Source organism: Hyla sarda, chromosome 3 (assembly GCF_029499605.1).
Source record: "Hyla sarda isolate aHylSar1 chromosome 3, aHylSar1.hap1, whole genome shotgun sequence".
NCBI classification, from domain to species: Eukaryota; Metazoa; Chordata; class Amphibia; order Anura; family Hylidae; genus Hyla; species Hyla sarda.
The window spans coordinates 263,789,164-263,808,362 of NC_079191.1; the positions used below are offsets into that span (position 1 = coordinate 263,789,164).

The 19,199-nt window shown below is 41.8% G+C and overlaps 1 protein-coding gene across 1 annotated transcript in view; it reads left to right on the forward strand.

Annotated features, from left to right (window-relative positions):
• ENPP3 (ectonucleotide pyrophosphatase/phosphodiesterase 3) overlaps positions 1-19,199 on the forward strand; it is a 178,948-nt gene that overhangs the window by 117,015 nt on the left and 42,734 nt on the right. Inside the window, exons 21-24 of the mRNA XM_056563313.1 lie at positions 2,786-2,921; positions 7,755-7,832; positions 13,973-14,105; positions 16,070-16,226. Coding sequence (XP_056419288.1) covers positions 2,786-2,921; positions 7,755-7,832; positions 13,973-14,105; positions 16,070-16,226 — 504 coding nt within the window. The remainder of the gene's footprint in view (positions 1-2,785; positions 2,922-7,754; positions 7,833-13,972; positions 14,106-16,069; positions 16,227-19,199) is intronic.

A 19,199-nucleotide genomic window follows, 5' to 3' on the forward strand; every position in this document is an offset into this window, starting at 1 on the left:
GTACTGATTAAAAAATCCAGCACTGGATACATTCTTTTTTAACTATATACCTGTGTATGTATCTGCATTTGCTTTAGAATAGTATACATAGTTTACACCGCTGCACTGAATGAACACTGCATCTAAATTTTCACTCTCTAAGGGTAGATTCACACCATACCATTCATGGTATATGTTGGTAACTTTTCATAAAGGTATACAGACATATATTACATCGTACTGGCAGTGGGCCCATTCAATTTAATGGCCCAAACATAATCTACTAATGACTACTTTTTCTACATTTACTATAAGTTTGCTTTACAGGACTCAAAAGTGCAGCAGACCATGCTTTTGAGCCCTACTAAATAAAAGTAAACAATGTGGATTTTATGTAATTATAGTGGTACTCTGCCCCTAGACAGCTTATCCGCTATCCAAAGGATAGGGGATAAGATGAGTGGTGGGAAGTGCAGGGCAGATGTTGTTACCCTAGTGGCAAATGACATTAACCCCTTGTATTTGTGACGCTAGGGCATGGTTTAGCCTATAACCACCTGAAGGTATACCGCTGGATCCTGGGCTAGGTACGGGGGCAATGAAGACACAGACGCCAAGTCATGAACAATGGTGCCTTTACTGAAGCTAGAAAGTTGGTACAATCTATACAGTTCAGCCAGGGCCCAAGGGGGTGACCAGTGACTCGGAGACCTTAAGAGTTTGCTGGGACTTGTAGTAGGACTAGACAATTTGGTGCAGGCCACGTTGCTTGACAATTTGACAGAGACTGACTTGACTTGACTGATGACTGACATTGCTGCAGGTTTGGCTTACTTGCTCTTGACTGTGGCTACAGGACTTGACTTGAGGCCTCCAATACTCTGGACACACACACACTAGGCACGACTGACCTAAACAAAAACTTTTACACTTGGTGTAAAAGAGAGAGAGGCTAGCTCCTCCCAGGCTTTTATGGGGGGGACTAGCAGGGAGCCCATAGGTCACTCTTGGGGTCAGCGGGTCACGGTTACCTCCTGGGTAACAATCACATGGTATAACTTGTTAAAGGTACAATACACAGCATAATTCATAACATATTTACATATAAGGATGTGCATATGTTACAAGATGACTTGGATAGACTAAGTGTCTGGGCATCCACTTGGCAAATGAGGTTCAATGTGGATAAATGTAAAGTTATGCATCTGGGTACTAATAACCTGCATGCATCGTATGTCTTAGGGGGGATTAAACTGGCAGAGTCACTGGTAGAGAAGGATCTGGGTGTACTTGTAGATCACAGGCTACAGAAGAGCATGAAATGTCAGGCTGCTGCTTCCAAAGCCGGCAGGATATTGTCATGTATCAAAAGAGGCATGGACTCAAGGGACAGGGACATAATACTCCCCCTTTATAAATCATTGGTACGGCCTTACCTGGAATATGCTGTTCAGTTTTGGGCACCTGTCCATAAAAGGGACACTGCGGAGTTGGAAAGGGTGCAGAGACGCGCGACTAAACTAATATGGGGCATGGAACATCTTAGCTATGAGGAGCGATTAAAGGAGTTACAATTGTTTAGTCTTGAGAAGAGACGTTTAAGGGGGGATATGATAAACGTATATAAGTATATAAATGGCCCATACAAAAAATATGGAGAAAAACTGTTCCAGGTTAAACCCCCCCCAAAGGACGAGTGGGCACTCCCTCCATCTGGAGAAGAAAAAGTTTAGTCTCAAGGGGCGACACGCCTTCTTTACCGTGAGGACTGTGAATTTATGGAACGGTCTACCTCAGGAACTGGTCACAGCAGGAACAATTAACAGCTTTAAAGCAGGGTTAGATACATTCCTGGAACAAAATATGATTAATGCTTATGAAGAAATATAAAATCTCATCCCTTCCCCAATATCGCGCCACACCCCTACCCCTTAATTCCCTGGTTGAACTTGATGGACATATGTCTTTTTTCGACCGTACTAACTATGTAACTATGTAACATTGGTGGGGGGGTGGGGGACACTGCAGGGGGCCCTTGGGACACAGAGGGACACTGCCTGACAGGGCAGGGAAAGTTCAGGGTAACACCATCCATTACTGGGCCACCACAAATGTCTAATCACGGGGGTCTGGCCGCTGGGACGCCCCACGGTCACAGCCGTAATGCCCCCTCCCATAGACATGAATGGAGGGGACATGGTGTGACGTCACGGTGCCAGCACGAAGATCACGGAGGGTCCCAGCGGCCAAGGGCCCCGTGATCAGACATCTTATCCCCTATCCTTTGGATAGGGGATAATATGTCTAGGGGCGGAGTACCCCTTTAAACTGAATAAAGAGGCTGCCAGTACATCATGGTATATGTTAGCATACTCTTTTGACAGGTTACCGATGTATATCACTGACAGACTGGGCAATGCAGTGTGTACCCAGTCTTTGGGTGTTATGATCTCATAAATCACTGGAAGCTTGTCGCAAACATGATCAAAACTATAAAAACCTTGAAAGCGTGCCACCTAGTTACTTCATACTGCAGCTTCAGACCTGCAATTGTCTGCCTGAAGTTTGATGTTTCCATGATTCATACTACAAGTTCATACTACAAAATATCCTTTCATATGCTTTCCATCTAGCTCACTGAAGTCATTTTATTAGTAATATTCCAATAGGAAACCAAATGTTTTCAGTTTTCTTATCATTACTAAGACTGGAAGAATTTCGAACTGTGACAGGGAAACCAGCATTACTTGATGAATTATTCATATGGATTATATGACACTAAAGGTTTGTGATTGTCCTGTACCAGGCAGAAGGCTCTTCTATACCTCCTACGTTATCAGACTGTCTGCGGCCTGATGGTAGAATTCCAGAGGCACAAAGCCAAAAATGCTCAGACTACAAGCCAGGGATGAATATAACCCACAGCTTCCTCCATCCTCCCAGTGAGTACATTTCTTTAAATAGGGATTTGCAAAAGCTTTAATCATCTGGATGTGGCTGAGCAATAAGTCTAAACCTATTACAAAACAACAGTGTTGCCAGTTGTGGGTGCTGATGTGGACTGGCAAGGGACGCACCCTGCATGGTTCTTAGGGTGCATTCATTTTACCATCCTACTTCTTCTCAAGATTTTTAGCTTGGAAATTGTACAAATCTGCATGCCAAGTCGTATCCATTGATTCATTAATGATGATACACAACAAATGCATCAGTTTTGATCCGCATCCGATTTTGCACTATTTAAGATTGGAGGTAAAACTGTGGTTGACCACAATGTTTCATCCAGATTCAAAATCGGTTCGAAATGGTGTCCAATTTTTTTTTTTTATTATTGATGTCTGTGTAAATCGCATCAGATTAATCACACAAAATCTTTTTGCACGCATGCGCAGTAGACTTCAAAACACAAAAAACACATACACTTCAATTATATAAAACTTTATTGCCATTGGCATACATATTAATTTTAACCCCTTAATGACGCAGGACGTAAATGTACATCCTGGTGAGGTGGTACTTAACACACCAGGACATACATTTACGTCCTATACATAACCGCGAGCATTGGAGTGATGCTCGGATCATGTGCGGCTGGACCCGGGTGCTGATAGCAGCCAGGCACCCACCGGTAATGGCGGACATCCATGATTGCGCGGATGTCCACCATTAACTCCTCAGATGCCGTGATCAATACAGATCACGGCATCTGCAGCATTGCGGTCACTAAAATGGATGATTGGATCACGCGCAGCGCTGCAGCGGCGATCCAGTCATCCAGAACGGCAGACACCCACCTCTGCTGCCTTCCATGGGTCTTCTGCTCTGGTCTGCGACCGAGCAGACCAGAGCAGATGATGACCGATAACACTGATCAGTGCTTTGTCCAATGAATAGCACTAAACAGTATTAGCAATCAAATGATTGCTATAAATAGTCCCCTATGGGGAATATTAAAGTGTTAAAAAAAAAAAAAAAAGTCAAACATTTTTGAAAAAACCCCTCCCCCAATAAAAATTTTTCCCTATTTCACCCACAAAAAGTTTTAAAAAATTATAATTTTTACATACATATTTGGTATCGCCGCATGTGTTAATATTCGAACTATTAAAATAAAATGTTAATGATACCGTACGGTGAATGGCGTGAACGTAAAATAAAAAAAGTCTAAAATAGCTGCTTTTTTAGAACATTTTATTCCCCAAAAAATTAATAAAAAATGTATGTAGTTTTATATAAGCAAATATGGTATCAATAAAAAGTACAGATCACTGCGCAAAAAATGAGCCATCATACCGCCGCTTATACGGAAAAATGAAAAAGTTATAGGTCTTCAAAATAGGGGGATTGTAAACGTACTAATTTGGTTAAAAAGTTAGCGTTTTTTTTTTTTTAAGCACAACAGTAATAGAAAAGTATGTAATCAAGGGTATCATTTTAATTGTATTGACCCAAAGAATAAAGAACACACGTCATTTTTACCATAATTTGTACGGTGTGAAAACGAAACCTTCCAAAATTTGCTAAATTGCGGTTTTCTTTTTAATTTCCCCACACAAATAGTATTTTTGTGGTTGCGCCATACATTTTATGGTAAAGTGAGTGAAGGCATTACAACGGACAACTGGTCCCACAAAAAACAAGCCCTCATACTAGTCTGTGGATGAAAATATAAAAGAGTTATGATTTTTTGAAGGCGAGGAGGAAAAAACGCAAACTTAAAAATAAAATTGTCTGAGTCCTTAAGGCCCAAATGGGCTGAGTCCTTTAGGGGTTAAAAACAGGATCAGATTTTTATTGAAAATCGGATGGAATTTTCATATGCACGATATTTGAATGCTATTTTAAATCGGATAGCAAAGAAATTTTTACATACAATTGTATGTGATCTTTTGTAATTCGATTTCGTCCGATTTTACGGTCTGATAATCGGATGGTTAAATTGTGATGTGCCTAAAAAAAGAGATTTTTGAGATTTCTCAAAACCTGTGTAGAGGAAGAGTGGTGCATTTGCCCATAGCAACCAATCCAATTACTACTTTTCATTTTTTTCTAAAGCCTTTTTAAAAATGAGAGAAGTGCTCTGATAGGTTGCACCACTCTTTCTCTACACAAGTTTTGATAAATCTTCCCCCGTAAAGACTTCTTCTAAGTACAGTGTAAACAACACAACGGGCTCTACATGAAGAGACATGCACAAATAGAATTAAAGAATTACTAGAAAACACAGTTATCAGATTTGGTTTATGGCTTTGAAGGTACTTTCCATTTCTGAAGGCTGCAAATTCTGAAATCTGTTAAATGTCTTATACAATAGTAACAAAGGTTCTAACATCACAGCAAAATTTTATATGGCAAGATGACAGGGTCAGATATTATCTATGAATATATTCAAGTTGTATTTGATATTACAGCAGGATCCTGGAAAGGATTCAGGGCAATAGTGGCACTTTTTTTTTTTTTTTTTTATTATCATGCAATATATATATATATATATATATATTTTTTTTTAAAGCCGTAGACATCTATGACATAGAAAAATTTGTTTTACATTCTGTATGTTGGCAGTAATCTTGAGTTTAATAAAAAAAAGGTTGTTCTAAATTTGAGGCTGCAATCTTCATTCTTTTAACTTGCTCCTAGGAATGGCATTCCTGGATATCATTCTGCAGGTGAGGGATGTCATTCAGAAGGAACCTTTACCTGGTGCCCTGTGCTGGCTTGATGGTGGATTTTACTGAACTAGAAGTGTTGAGCCAAAGTGTCTGTAGTTGGGCAGACATTTGTCCATATAATTGTGTTTGGTGCCTGTGAGTGTCTGCTTAGTGAATGCATGAGACACTTAGAGCTGTATTTTGACTGAACGGGGATCTGAGCCTAGTTAACTACAGTGTTCTAAGAAAGAGGATTGGGGCATTGATCTAGGACTGGAACCCGAAAACCACAGTGAGAGGATATGAGAGACAGGTCCCGGACCTGAAAGCTCTCAAAGGGGTAACTTGTGAGACCAAATGAGCCACAAGGGTAGACCCCAAAAAGAGATTATGGGGAAGATTCATTAAGACCTGTGCTGGGGAAAAGTTGATCAGTTACCCACAGTAGCCAATCAGATCCCTTCTTTTTTTTCAGAGGCCTTTTCAAAATTCAAAGAAGTGATCTGATCGGTTGCTATGGGCAACTGGGCAACTTTTCATCAGCATAAGTTTTCCTCTATGAGCCTATATACCCTGTCTGGCAACTTGCATGCTTTACCAATCTGTCTGTACAACTCACTCCTCCTTGCTGCACATAACACTAAGGCTATGTCCCCATGGTGGAATGTCCATATGGAAGATTTCCGCACGGACAGCATCCCACAGACAGCAGAGCGCCGTCAGAACATGCCGGTAATAGGATCTCTTGGAGATGCGCCGTCTTATAGATGGCAATGCAATTACAAGCAGAATCTGCAAAAACATTGCACAGGTTCAATGTTTTTGCAAATGCCAGAATCAGCATTTCTGAAGCAGGTGTTGCTGCCAAGGAAATTGTGCTGTATGAACAAAACAGCAGAATCCCATTGAAATCAACAGGATTGTGCTGCTGCGGAATGTCTGTGCAGAATATACATGTGGAAGGGGGAGAACGGAGAGAGCTGACCCAGCCAGGAGCAGTGTCAGTAGCAGTAAGAAAATCACTTAGTGAAACATATATACATACTGTACAACAGAATGGTATGGTTTTAATGAATTGCAAAGGTGTTTATATCCTCTAAGGTCTGTATCAATTTGATAGCTCACAGTTAGGCTGCTTTCACATGACTGTAACATGAGTGCATTTTTTTTGCACCAATATTAAAGCAGCAACATCCAGACTTTCAGCAGTTCTACTGAACCTGACTTAGATCACCAAAGGATAGTATGTCAATATAATGTTAGTACTGTAGGACTGCAGAAGATCCAGGTGTTCCCGCCACAATATGGGACAATACGATGTAAAATACTTCCGTATTATTGCCAAGTAAAAGTGGCCTAACTGTACACATGACCTGACTGTTCTTATGGAGTGTTTTGGAAATTATAATGGCAAAATTAGGTTTCTCCATTTTGTGTGCCTATTCTAATTGTGGTGCACAGTGCACAATTGGACTTCACTTTATTCACGACATTCAAGGAAGTCCCTCTGACTTGGAAGACAGGCATCGCTGCCCCGACCGTAGGCCGAAATAGATCAGTGTAAGGCAGAGAGGCTCTTGTACAACTTATCTCTTTGAAGACAAAATTCTCCTTCTTGAGGCTAAAACTGTAGTAGAACATATCCTCATAGCATGGAACGGAACAGGGATCCTATACAGTAACTTTATTATAGACTAGATAAGTGTCATTTGGCCTATATAGAAGGTATGCCTGAAAATTAGACTGTTGCTGCCAGTCAGCTTACTCCATACTTCTGGCATCATAGCTCCCGTTACTGAGCTGTGATAACAGGAGTACAGAGTGTGACCACTGTGGCTGCTGCTTGGCTGTGGTGGGCACGTAACCTCTGCTCCCAAATTATAACTGGAGTGCTGAATGGAGCCAGAACATGGGTTAAGCGCAGAAATGAAAGGGGGATGGGGTGGCTAGGTAAAAGTTTAATTGTAATTCATTTGGGGCCTTGGTACAATTTATTTCACCATTATTGTGATTTTGCCTATGTGTGTATTTTACTGCAAGAACAGTTGTACTATGAAGTCTTTTTGTTTTTTCATATTCAGTCTGGCATTGTTATTCACAGAGCAACCTTTATTTTCATTGCAGATTTTAATAGCAGCACCGAGGAACAGTATGATTCTCTAATTACAAGCAACTTTGTACCAATGTACAGTGAATTTCTGAGTAAGTATAACATTCATTTTTTGCATATGATAGTTGGCTTTAACCACTTAGGGACCCAGGGTGTACAGGTACGCCCTGACACTCTAGTACTTAAGGACCCAGGGTGGGGCCCGGACCGGGATGCCAACAGGCACCCCGTGCCAGACCGGCGATTAGCGGCGATTCCGGGTCAATCGGTCCCCAGTGACCCGGAAAAAAGGTGGCGTCCGTGGCATGCTGAGAGTGAGAGTTGTACTTTTGCAACTGCTGGAGGTTTGCCCCCCCCCCCCATGTGAATGTACAGCATACATTAACACGACAGGGGTTTACAGTGAGTTTCCCGCTGTAAGTTTGAGCTGCGGCAAATTTTCCGCTGCAGCTCAAACTCGCTGTAAACCCCTTCCCCTGGGAATGTACTCTAAAAACACTACACTGCACAAAATTAAAAGTAAAAAAGTAAAACACTACATATACACATACCCCTACATAGTTACACCGCCCCCCCCATATAAGAAAAAAAATTCTCGTACGACACTCTTTCCAAAACGGAACCTCCAGCTGTTGAAAATCAACAACTCCCAGTATTGCCAGACAGCTACTGACTGTCAAGGAATGCTGGGATGCTGGGAGTTTTGCAACAGCTGGAGACACCCTGTTTGGGAAACACTGCCGTAGGGTATTTTGGTTGCGGATGCAAATGCCCAATTTAGGCCTAAAATGCACATGACGCACTCTTGCTTTGGAGTCCTGTCGTATTTCTAGGCAACAGTGTAGTGCCACATGGGGTATTTCCGTATTTCGGGAGAAATTGTGTTAGAAATTTTGGGGGGCTTTTTCTCCTTTTACCCCTTATGAAAAGGTAAAGTTGGGGTCTATTCCAGCATGCTAGTGTAATTTTTTTTTATTTTTAACATGCTGGTGTTGCCCTTTTAATTTTCCCAAGCGGTAAAAGGGAATAAAAGACCCCCAAAATTTGTAACACAATTTCGCCTGAGTACAGAAATACCCCATATGTGGATGCAAAGTGCTCTGTGGGCGCAGAACATGGCTCAGAAGTGAGAGCGCACAATGTACATTTGAGGTCTAAATTGGTGATTTGCACAGGGGTAGCTAATTTTAAAGCGGTTCTGACACAAACGCAAAACAATAAATACCCACATGTGACCCTTTTTTGGAGGCCATGTGTGCTCACAAAGCCCCATAGTGCCAGAACAGTGGACCCCACGTTTTTTGCTCCTTGCCTTTAAAAAATCATAACTCTTTCAATTTTGCACTTAAAAATCCATATGATGGCTTATTTTTTGCGCCACCAATTCTTCTTTGTAATGACGTCAGTCATTGTGCCCAAACATCTACGGTGAAACGAAAAAAAAATCATTGTGAGACAAAATTGAAAAAAAAAACGCTGTTTTGTAACTTTTGGGGGCTTCCGTTTCTACGTAGTATATTTTTTGGGAAGAAATAACACCTGATATTTATTCTGTAGGTCCATACGATTGAAATGATACCCTACTTATATAGGTTTGATTTTGTCGTACTTCTGGAAAAAATCATAACTTCATGCAGGAAAATTAATATGTTTAAAATTGTCATTTCTGACCCCTATAACTTTTTTATTTTTTCCGTGTATGGGCCAGTATGAGGGCTCATTTTTTTGCGCAGTGATCTGAAGTTATTAACGGTACCATTTTTGCATTGATAGGACATGATATAAAAAGTGACCAAAAATGCACTATTTTGGACTTTGGAATTTTTTTGCGCGCACGCCATTGACCGTGCGGTTTAATTAACAATATATTTTTATAATTCTGACATTTCCGCATGCGGTGATACCATATAAGTTTATTTTTATTTACACACTTTTTTTTTTTTTTTATGGGAAAAGGGGGGTGATTCAAACTTTTAATAGGGAAGGGGTTAAATGATATTTATTCGCTTTTTTTTTTTTTGCAGTGTTATAGCTCCCATAGGGACCTGTAACACTGCACACACTGATCTTTCACATTGATCACTGCTTTCTCATAAGAAACCAGTGATCGATGATTCTGCCGCTTGACTGCTCATGCCTGGATCTCAGGCACTAAGCAGTCATTCGGCGATCGGACAGCGAGGAGGCAGGTAGGGACTCTCCGGCTGTCCTGTAAGCTGTTCGGGATGCCGCGATTTCGCCGCGGCTATCCCGAACAGCCCACTGAGCTAACCGGCATGGTTTCAGTTTCACTTTAAAGGGTTAATAGCGCGCGGCACAGCGATTAATGCCGCGCGCTATTAGCCACGGGTCCCGGACGTTGTTAGAGGCCGGGCCCGACCCGCTGTGGCCCCGCGTTATAGATCGGGAGCGGACACATGACGTTCCAGTACGTCATGTGTCCTTAAGGGGTTAATAAGGGGGGCAGTGAGCATTTACACTCCACTAGTGTCTGACAGCTTTTTGGAACAGTGGTCTGTGAAAATGACGCAAGTGGGGAGTAAATGCTCACTGCACCCCTTATTAAATTCTGTGAGGTGTGTAGTTTCCAAAATGGGGTCACGTCTGTGTGTGTGTGTGGGGGGGGGGGGGGGTCCACTGTTCTGGCACCATGGGGAGCTTTGTAAATGCTGCCTGATGAAGACCCCTGTCCGGGGTCGAAACGCGTTGCTCCTTATGTTGCAATAAATGCATATACATCTATCCATGGACCAGCGCCGTTATTGAGGGGAACACCTTTCTTTATCTCTCTACCTTTGTAAATGCAAAAGGGACCTGACTTCTATTCACACCAAATTCTCTCTCCAAAAGCTCAATGGCGCTCCTTCTCTTCTGAGCATTGTAGCAGTATACATCCACATATGGGGTATTTCCTTACTCAGAAGAAATGAATACAAATTTTGGGAGGCTTTTTCTCTTATTACCCCTTGTTACGTGCCTTGAGGGGTGTCCTTTCCAAAATAGTATCTCATGTGGGTATCTTTTTAGTATCTTTTTTTTTTTTTTTTTGCTGTTCTGGCACCATAGGGGCTTCCTACATGCGACATGCCCCCATAAACCATTTTAGCAAAATTTGCTTTCCAAAGCCAAATGTGACTCCTTCTCTTCTGAGCATTGTAGTGCACCCGCAGTGCACTTGACATCCACATATGGGGTATTTCCATATTCAGAAGAGATCGGATTACAAATTTTGGGGGACATTTTCTCCTATTACCCCTTGTAAAAATTTAAAATTTATGGAAAAAACAGCATTTTAGTGAAAAAAAAATCACTTACACATCCAACTTTAACGAAAAGTCATCAAAACATCTGTGAGGTGTAAAGGCTCACTGTACCCCTTGTTACATTCCATTTTTTTGGTTTTTGGGGGGCATGTCACATTTAGGAAGCCCTTATGGTGCCAGAACAGCAAAAAAAACTATTTCAGAAGAACTCACTCTACAAAATCCCATTGTCGCTCCTTCCCTTCTGAGCCCTCTAGTGCACCCACAGAGCAATTAACATTAGGTATTTCCTTACTCGAGAGAAATTGGGTTACAAATTTTAGGGTGATTTCTCTCCTTTTACCCCTTGTAAAAATTTAAAAACTTGGGGGGAGATTTATCAAAACCTGTGCAGAGGAAAAATTGCCCAGTTGCCCATAGCAACCAATCAGATCGCTTCTTTCATTTTGCAGAGGCCTTGTTAAAAATGAAAGTAGTGATCTGATTGGTTGCTATGGGCAACTGGGCAACTTTTCCACTGCACAGGTTTTGATAAATCTCCTCCTTGGTCTACAAGAACATGCAAGTGTAAAAAATTAAGATTTTGAATTTTCTCCTTCACTTTGCTGCTATTCCTGTGAAACACCTAAAGGGTTAACACACTTTCTGAATGTCATTTTGAAAACTTTGAGGGGTGTCTTTTTAAAAATGGGGGTCCTTTATTCGGTATTTCTAATATGAAGGCCCTTCAAACCACTTCAAAACTAAACTGGTCCCTGAATAATTCTGATTCTCAAAATTTTATGAAGAATTGGAAAATTGCTGCTGAACTTTGAAGCCCTCTGATGTCTTCCAAAAGTAAAAACACTTCTGCCTCTCCCATAGAGCTGTATGGAGGGGGGGCGGGCATGTCCGTTGAGCTCAGTGAGCTTGACGATACGCACAATAGGCGGCACACAGTGCGGCAATGCCGGGGCCCCATTCGGGAGATTGCAGGGAGCCCCAGCGGCTGGACCGCCCGTGATCAGACACCTATCCTCTATCCTGTGGATAGAGCATAAGTGTTTTTTTTGCTGCAGATGTCCTTTTAAGAGTCATAAACCCCTGGCTAAGTTGCAACATGCATGCCTTCTCCCCCACCACTCCCTGTCCTGAATGATTGAAGTACAAGGTTCAGTGCTGGAAGCCAAGTCATTTTTCAACTTTGCAAACAGCTTAGAGATGGGTATGATTTGTTTTATCTCCCTATCAGCTATCTTCTCATGCCACAGCTCCAAGCATGATTTAGAGCTGACCCATTAACTTTTTCTTTTGAGTTGCAAGATTGGGTCTAAATGGATCAAAGTATTTTTGTAGCACATTTCACAGATGCTGAATTGATTTCAGATCAAGGGAATTTGGAGGCTAAGTCAACACCTTCAACTCTTTATTATGTTCTTGAAACCATTCCAGAACAAATTTTGCAGTATGGTAGGGTGCTTTAAAGTCTTGAAAGAGACCATCATCATCAGGGAACATTTTTTTCTATGAAGGGGTATACCTAGACTACGACAATGTTAAGACATGGTTTGTGTATGGTTTAAGTCAACAACATCCATATAAATAGGCTTCCCCATGGAACATTGCCCAGAGCATCACACTGCCTAGACTGGCTGGCCATCTACATCATGTAAAAGAATAACCAGCTTTCAATATTTCATGTCAGTTATGGTGCTTATATTCCTATAGTAGGTTACTGTTACGGCTGAGGTGAAGTGGAACTGATGTACCTGTGTGGATGATGACGTGGGCCGTACCAGGGAGTAGAGTCTAATGTTCCACTGGTTTTCACCAGAGCCTGCCGCAAAGCGGGATGGACTTGCTGTGGCAGGCAGCACCCAGGTCGCTACCCCTGATACGGCTCATCCACACAGGCTGCCGAGATGTAACGTGGCACAGGATGGATGGGGGGGGGGGGGGGGTTGACGGCTATAGTTGCCAGTCATCCGGCACGGAGCACAGTTCGTTCCGTGCACGAATGACTGGGGTGCCTCACTGGAGATAGCGGGGGTCCCCGGCATCCTTTGTATAGGGGGTAAGATGTTTTTTGGCGGAGTACCCCTTTAACTACTGACTGATCCCTTATGTGTCTCAACCCCTAACAGAATCTATTGTTACAAGATAATGTTATTTATGTTACATGTTAGTAGTTTTAACCTTATGGCAGAGATGTTAAAGGGGTACCCCAGTGGAAAACTGGTGCCAGAAAGTTAAACAGATTTGTAAATTTGTATTAAAAAATCTTAATCCTTTTAGTACTTTTTAGCAGCTGTATGCTACAGAGGAAATTCTTTACTTTTTGAATTTCTTTTTTGTCTTGTTCACAGTGCTCTCTGCTGACACCTCTGTCCGTGTCAGGAACTGTCCAGAGTAGCATAGGTTTACTATGGGGATTTTCTCCTACTCTGGACAGTTCCTCATACGGGCATCAGATGTCAGCAGAGAGCACTGTGGACAACACAAAAAAGAAATTAAAAAAATTAAGATTTTCCCCTGTAGCAAACAGCTGCTAAAAACTACTAAAATGATTAAGATTTTTTTAATAGTAGTAATTTACAAATCTGTTTAACTTTCTGGCACCAGTTCATTAAAAAAAAAAAAAAAAAAAAAAGTTTTCCACCGGAGTACCCCTTTAACTGGAAAATACACATCAGCTTCTTGAGCTGTCCCGTTTCTGAGGTCCTTGAAGACCCCATTGGATGGAAACCAGCTCAAAATGATGTGTTCGGTGGGCCTTTATGACTTGCTGAAAACTTTTAGGATATCCTCTAGTTTTGAAACAATTTGTAAAGATGATAGATAAACATATTGTCAATGGTATTCTATCTCTAATGCTTCCATGAAGATCTGCGATATAGTGTAGCATGCAGAAATATGTTCATATTGCAAAGAAATTGTGGTTTGGTTTGGATTTTATTTATGTTTGTTTTTATGTTGCTTATTCTGTCTAGAAATCTGGAATTACTTGAACAATGTATTGCTTCTAAAGTATTCTTTAGAAAGAAATGGAATTAATGTGGTTGCTGGACCAATCTTTGATTACAATTATGATGGACATGTTGATGCACCTAACCAAAACTCAAGGTATACTAAGTATATGTGAGTGTGTTGTGCCCTAAATATCACTGTATGTTTTACACAAGTCTTACAGTAAAATTTTATTTAACAACATAGACATTTTATGCTGTAAACATGACCAATTTATGAAAAAAAAGGCAAATAAGCTGTTGATGAAAACCGTAAATTAAAAGCTGTGAACCCCTTTGAATGCATTTTCTTCTCCATTTTTTTAGGTACTATGGTACAATTTTCTCCCCATAAGCCCTTACAACAAATTGAGCTAACTTCTAGGCTGATTTAAACTTTGATATGGTTTGAAATCGAGTTAAATTTCATTCAGGAAAGGAGAGAAGAGCTAATAAACCTGTCAGATGATAGCTTCTCTGATGGGCTTTACTGATAACAGGACTCTGCAGGACGCTGTAGATCAGAAAGTAACAACATTTAAAAAAAAATAATAATCTCAGAGAATAGAAAAATGCACTCACCACACTCTTGAGTCCGGAAGAAGCATCATTTAAACTGTTGTCTGTTACCCTCCCCTGCACGCACCCCCGATGTCCCCGCTGTATCTTGCTTAGTTGTAAGTGCTGTCAATAGTGCTAAGCCTGGACAAATAAATAAAGATTCCAGCTACGTACAGCCTACTCAAGAGTGTGGTGAGTGCATTTTTCTATTCTCTGAGATTTATTGCATACGAGTGTTCGCTTTCTTGAAGAATTGCACCCCACACAGAAACTAGCAAGAAAAGCTTTTTTCTCCATGACTGAATGCACAGCCAGCAGTGCCTAGTAATCTTATTTCTTTTTTCAGTTTGCATTTTTAAAAAAGATGTATGGAGAAATGTTTTCTTGTACCATAATAAGTACAAGGGATCAAACGGATAGCTTCGAAGAGGAACACCGGTCTCAGTGTGGCGCTGGACACAGATGGTATACACAAGTGGATAAAAGCAAGGTAGTTTATTCTCCCATCATGCAACGCGTTTCACTGCAACAGTAGCTGTGTGTGATAAGCAAAACCAGGGGCCAGTGGGCAATTACGGCAGCATTAGGTCGACTCACAGCCTCCTTCCAGGTACCCTCCAGTGTGGCTACAAGCACACACATACAATGGGAGGAGGGAGGCAGACCCTCCCATTGTATGCTCTCCCTCCTCTCATTGTATGTGTGTGCTTGTAGCCACACTGGAGGGTACCTGGAAGGAGGCTGTGAGTCGACCTAATGCTGCCGTAATTGCCCACTGGCCCCTGGTTTTGCTTATCACACACAGCTGCTGTTGCAGTGAAACGCGTTGCATGATGGGAGAATAAACTACCTTGCTTTTATCCACTCGTGTATACCATCTGTGTCCAGCGCCACACTGAGACCGGTGTTCCTCTTTGAAGCAATCCATTTGATCTCTATACCTGACCGGCCGGCTGCGGACACTACCACTATACGCGCTCACCATTGTTGTGTATGTGGAAACACAACCCCTATAGGTGAGCATTGAATTCATATTCTATACACCTCACAGGTTTATCTTTTAATGCACCATTGAGCGCTGTACCCCATTTTGTCTATAATAAGTACAAGGCAAGGATAAAATAAATGCCTTTCAAGGGTGTCAATAGCCAAGGCCCTCATACTTGCGGGACTGACTCTTTTATGTGTATTGGGCCTCCTGACTTTACCCAAGTAGAAGTTGTTGAAGAAAGAATGATTGAGCATATTGAATTTCAACCCACAATCCTTGTGTTCACCTTGGAGATTAGCCACTGCCAGAGGTTTATATCAGTGACTTACGTTTCTCTCCCCACTGAAAACACATGTATGCCCTGCCAAGCTGGCAAGTGTATAGGCAATAGGAGAAATAGCTGTCAGCTGAATAAGTGTTCGGCAAACAGCTATTGAAGGTGTATGGCCACCTTTAGTCACAGTACTTTGTAGCTTAATATTGTCACTTGTATGTTAACATATTTTAACTAGAAACTTTCTTGCCCACAGTTTTGTTGAAGGCACTAACATTCCTATTCCAACACATTACTTCATGGTGTTGACCAGCTGTAAAAATACTACTCAGACACCCCTAACTTGCACTGGAAATCTTGACGTCCTATCGTTTATCATTCCTCACAGACCAGACAACACTGAAAGCTGTACGGTGAGTATCTTTTTAGATAATGGGTATGCAAGTTTTTGCAATATGGTAAATAGATAACAGGCATGGGACAATATATTCAAGGCCTCCAGGTAAAGCATATCAACTGCTCCCAAAATCAATACAGTTTCTCTTTTTCCCAAGTTATTTAGCAATTCCATTTGTCTTAGCCCCAGTTAACCCCTTAACCCCTTCAGGACGGAGCCCATTTTGGCCTTAAGGACCGGAGCATTTTTTGCACATCTGACCACTGTCACTTTAAACATTAATAACTCTGGAATGCTTTTAGTTATTATTCTGATTCCGAGATTGTTTTTTCGTGACATATTCTACTTTAACATAGTGGTAAATTTTTGTCGATACTTGCATCATTTCTTGGTGAAAAATCCGTAAATTTGATGACAAATTTGAAAATTTTGCATTTTTCTAACTTTGAAGCTCTCTGCTTGTAAGGAAAATGGATATTACGAATACATTTTTTTTGGTTCACATATACAATATGTATACTTTATGTTTGCATCATAAAATTGACGTATTTTTATTTTTGGAAGACACCAGAGGGCTTCAACGGTCAGCAGCAATTTTCCGATTTTTCACAAAATTTTCAAACTCAGTATTTTTCAGGGACCAGTTCAGGTTTGAAGTGGATTTGAAGGGTCTTCATATTAGAAATACCCCATAAATGACCCCATTATAAAAACTACACCCCCCAAAGTATTCAAAATGACATTCAGTCAGCGTTTTAACCCTTTAGGTGTTTCACACGAATAGCAGCAAAGTGAAGGAGAAAATTCACAATCTTCATTTTTTACACTCACATGTTCTTGTAGACCCAATTTTTGAATTTTTACAAGGGGTAAAAGGACAAAATTTTTACTTGTATTTGTAGCCCAATTTCTCTCGAGTAAGGACATAGCTCATATGTCTATGTAAAGTGTTCGGCGGGCGCAGTAGAGGGCTCAGAAGGGAAGGAGCGATAAGGGGATTTTGGAGAGTACGTTTTTCTGAAATGGTTTTTGGGGGGCATGTTACCTTTAGGAAGCCCTTATGGTGCCAGAACAGCAAAAAAAAAACACATGGCATACCATTTTGGAAACTAGACCCCTCAGGGAATGTAACATGGGATAAAGTGAACCTTAATACCCCACAGGTGTTTCACGACTTTTGCAAATGTAAAAAAAAAATAAAAAATTTTACCTAAAATGCTTGTTTTCCCAAAAATTTTTTATTTTTAAAAAGGGTAATAGCAGAAAATACCCCTAAAAATTTGAAGCCCAAATTCTCCCGATTCAGAAAACACCCCATATGGGGGTGAAAAGTGCTCTGCTGGCGCACTACGGGTCTCGGAAGAGAAGGAGTCACATTTGGCTTTTTGAACGCAAATTTTTCTCTGGGGGCATGCCGCATTTAGGAAGCCCCTATGGTGCCAGGACAGCAAAAAAAAACCCACATGGCATACTATTTTGGAAACTAGACCCCTCGGGGAACGTAACAAGGGGTTAAGTGAACCTTTATACCCCACAGGTGTTTCACGACTTTTGCATATGTAAAAAAAAAATTTTTTTTTTACCTAAAATGCTTGTTTTCCCAAAAAATTTACATTTTTAAAAAGGGTAAAAGCAGAAAATACCCCCCAAAATTTGTAACACAATTTCTCCCGAGTACGGAAATACCCCATATGTGGCCCTAAACTGTTGCCTTGAAATATGACAGGGCTCCAAAGTGAGAGCGCCATGCGCATTTGAGGCCTAAATTAGGGATTGCATAGGGGTGGACATAGGGGTATTCTACGCCAGTGATTCCCAAACAGGGTGCCTCCAGCTGTTGCAAAACTCCCAGCATGCCTGGACAGTCAACGGCTGTCCGACAATACTGGGAGTTGTTTTGCAACAGCTGGAGGCTCCGTTCTGGAAAGAGTGGCGTACCAGACGTTTTTCATTTTTATTGGGGAGGGGAGGGGGGCTGTGTAGAGGTATGTGTATATGTAGTGTTTTTTACTTTTTATTTTATTTTTTGTTAGTGTAGTGTAGTGTTTTTAGGGTACAGTCACATGGGCGGGGGGTTCACAGTAGTTTCTCGCTGGCAATTTGAGCTGCAGCAGAAAGTTTGCGGCAGCTCAAACTTGCAGCCAGATACTTACTGTAATCCTCCGCCCATGTGAGTGTACCCTGTACGTTCACATTGGGGGGGACATCCAGCTGTTTAATAACTACAACTCCCAGCATGCCCGTTGGCTGTCGGTGACTGCTGAGAGTTGCAGTTTTGCAACAGCTATAGGCACACTGGTTATGTATCACTGAGTTTGTGACCTAACTCAGTGTTTCACAACCAGTGTGCCTCCAGCTGTTGCAAAACTACAACTCCCAGCATGTACGGTGCATGGTGTACGGTGACTGCTGAGAGTTGTAGTTTGCAACAGCTGGAGGCACACCGGTCGTGAAACACTGAGTTAGGTAAAAAAAAACTCTGAGTTTCACAACCAGTGTGCCTTCAGCTGTTGCAAAACTACAACTCTCAGCAGTCACCGACAGCCAACGGGCATGCTGGGAGTTGTAGTTATGCAACCAGCAGATGCACCACTACAACTCCCAGCATGCACTTTAGCTGTTTGTGCAAGCTGGGAGTTGTAGTTATACAACAGCTGAAGGTACACTTTTCCATAGAAAGAATGTGCCTCCAGCTGTTGCAAAACCATAAGTCCCAGCATGCCCATAAGGGAATGCTGGGAGTTGTGGTGGTCTGCCTCCTGCTGTTGCATAACTACAGCTCCCAGCATGCCCTTTTTGCATGCTGGGAGCTGTTGCTAAGCAACAGCAGGAGGCTGTCACTCACCTCCAACGATGCAGATGCTGCAGGTCAGTCCCGCCGCCGCAGCTGCTCCTGGGGCCCCGATCCCAACAGGGGCGCCGGGGAACGGGGTCCCCAGCACCCGGGGTGCACGTCCCGCACCCGCTCACGTCCTCCGGAACAGGGGCG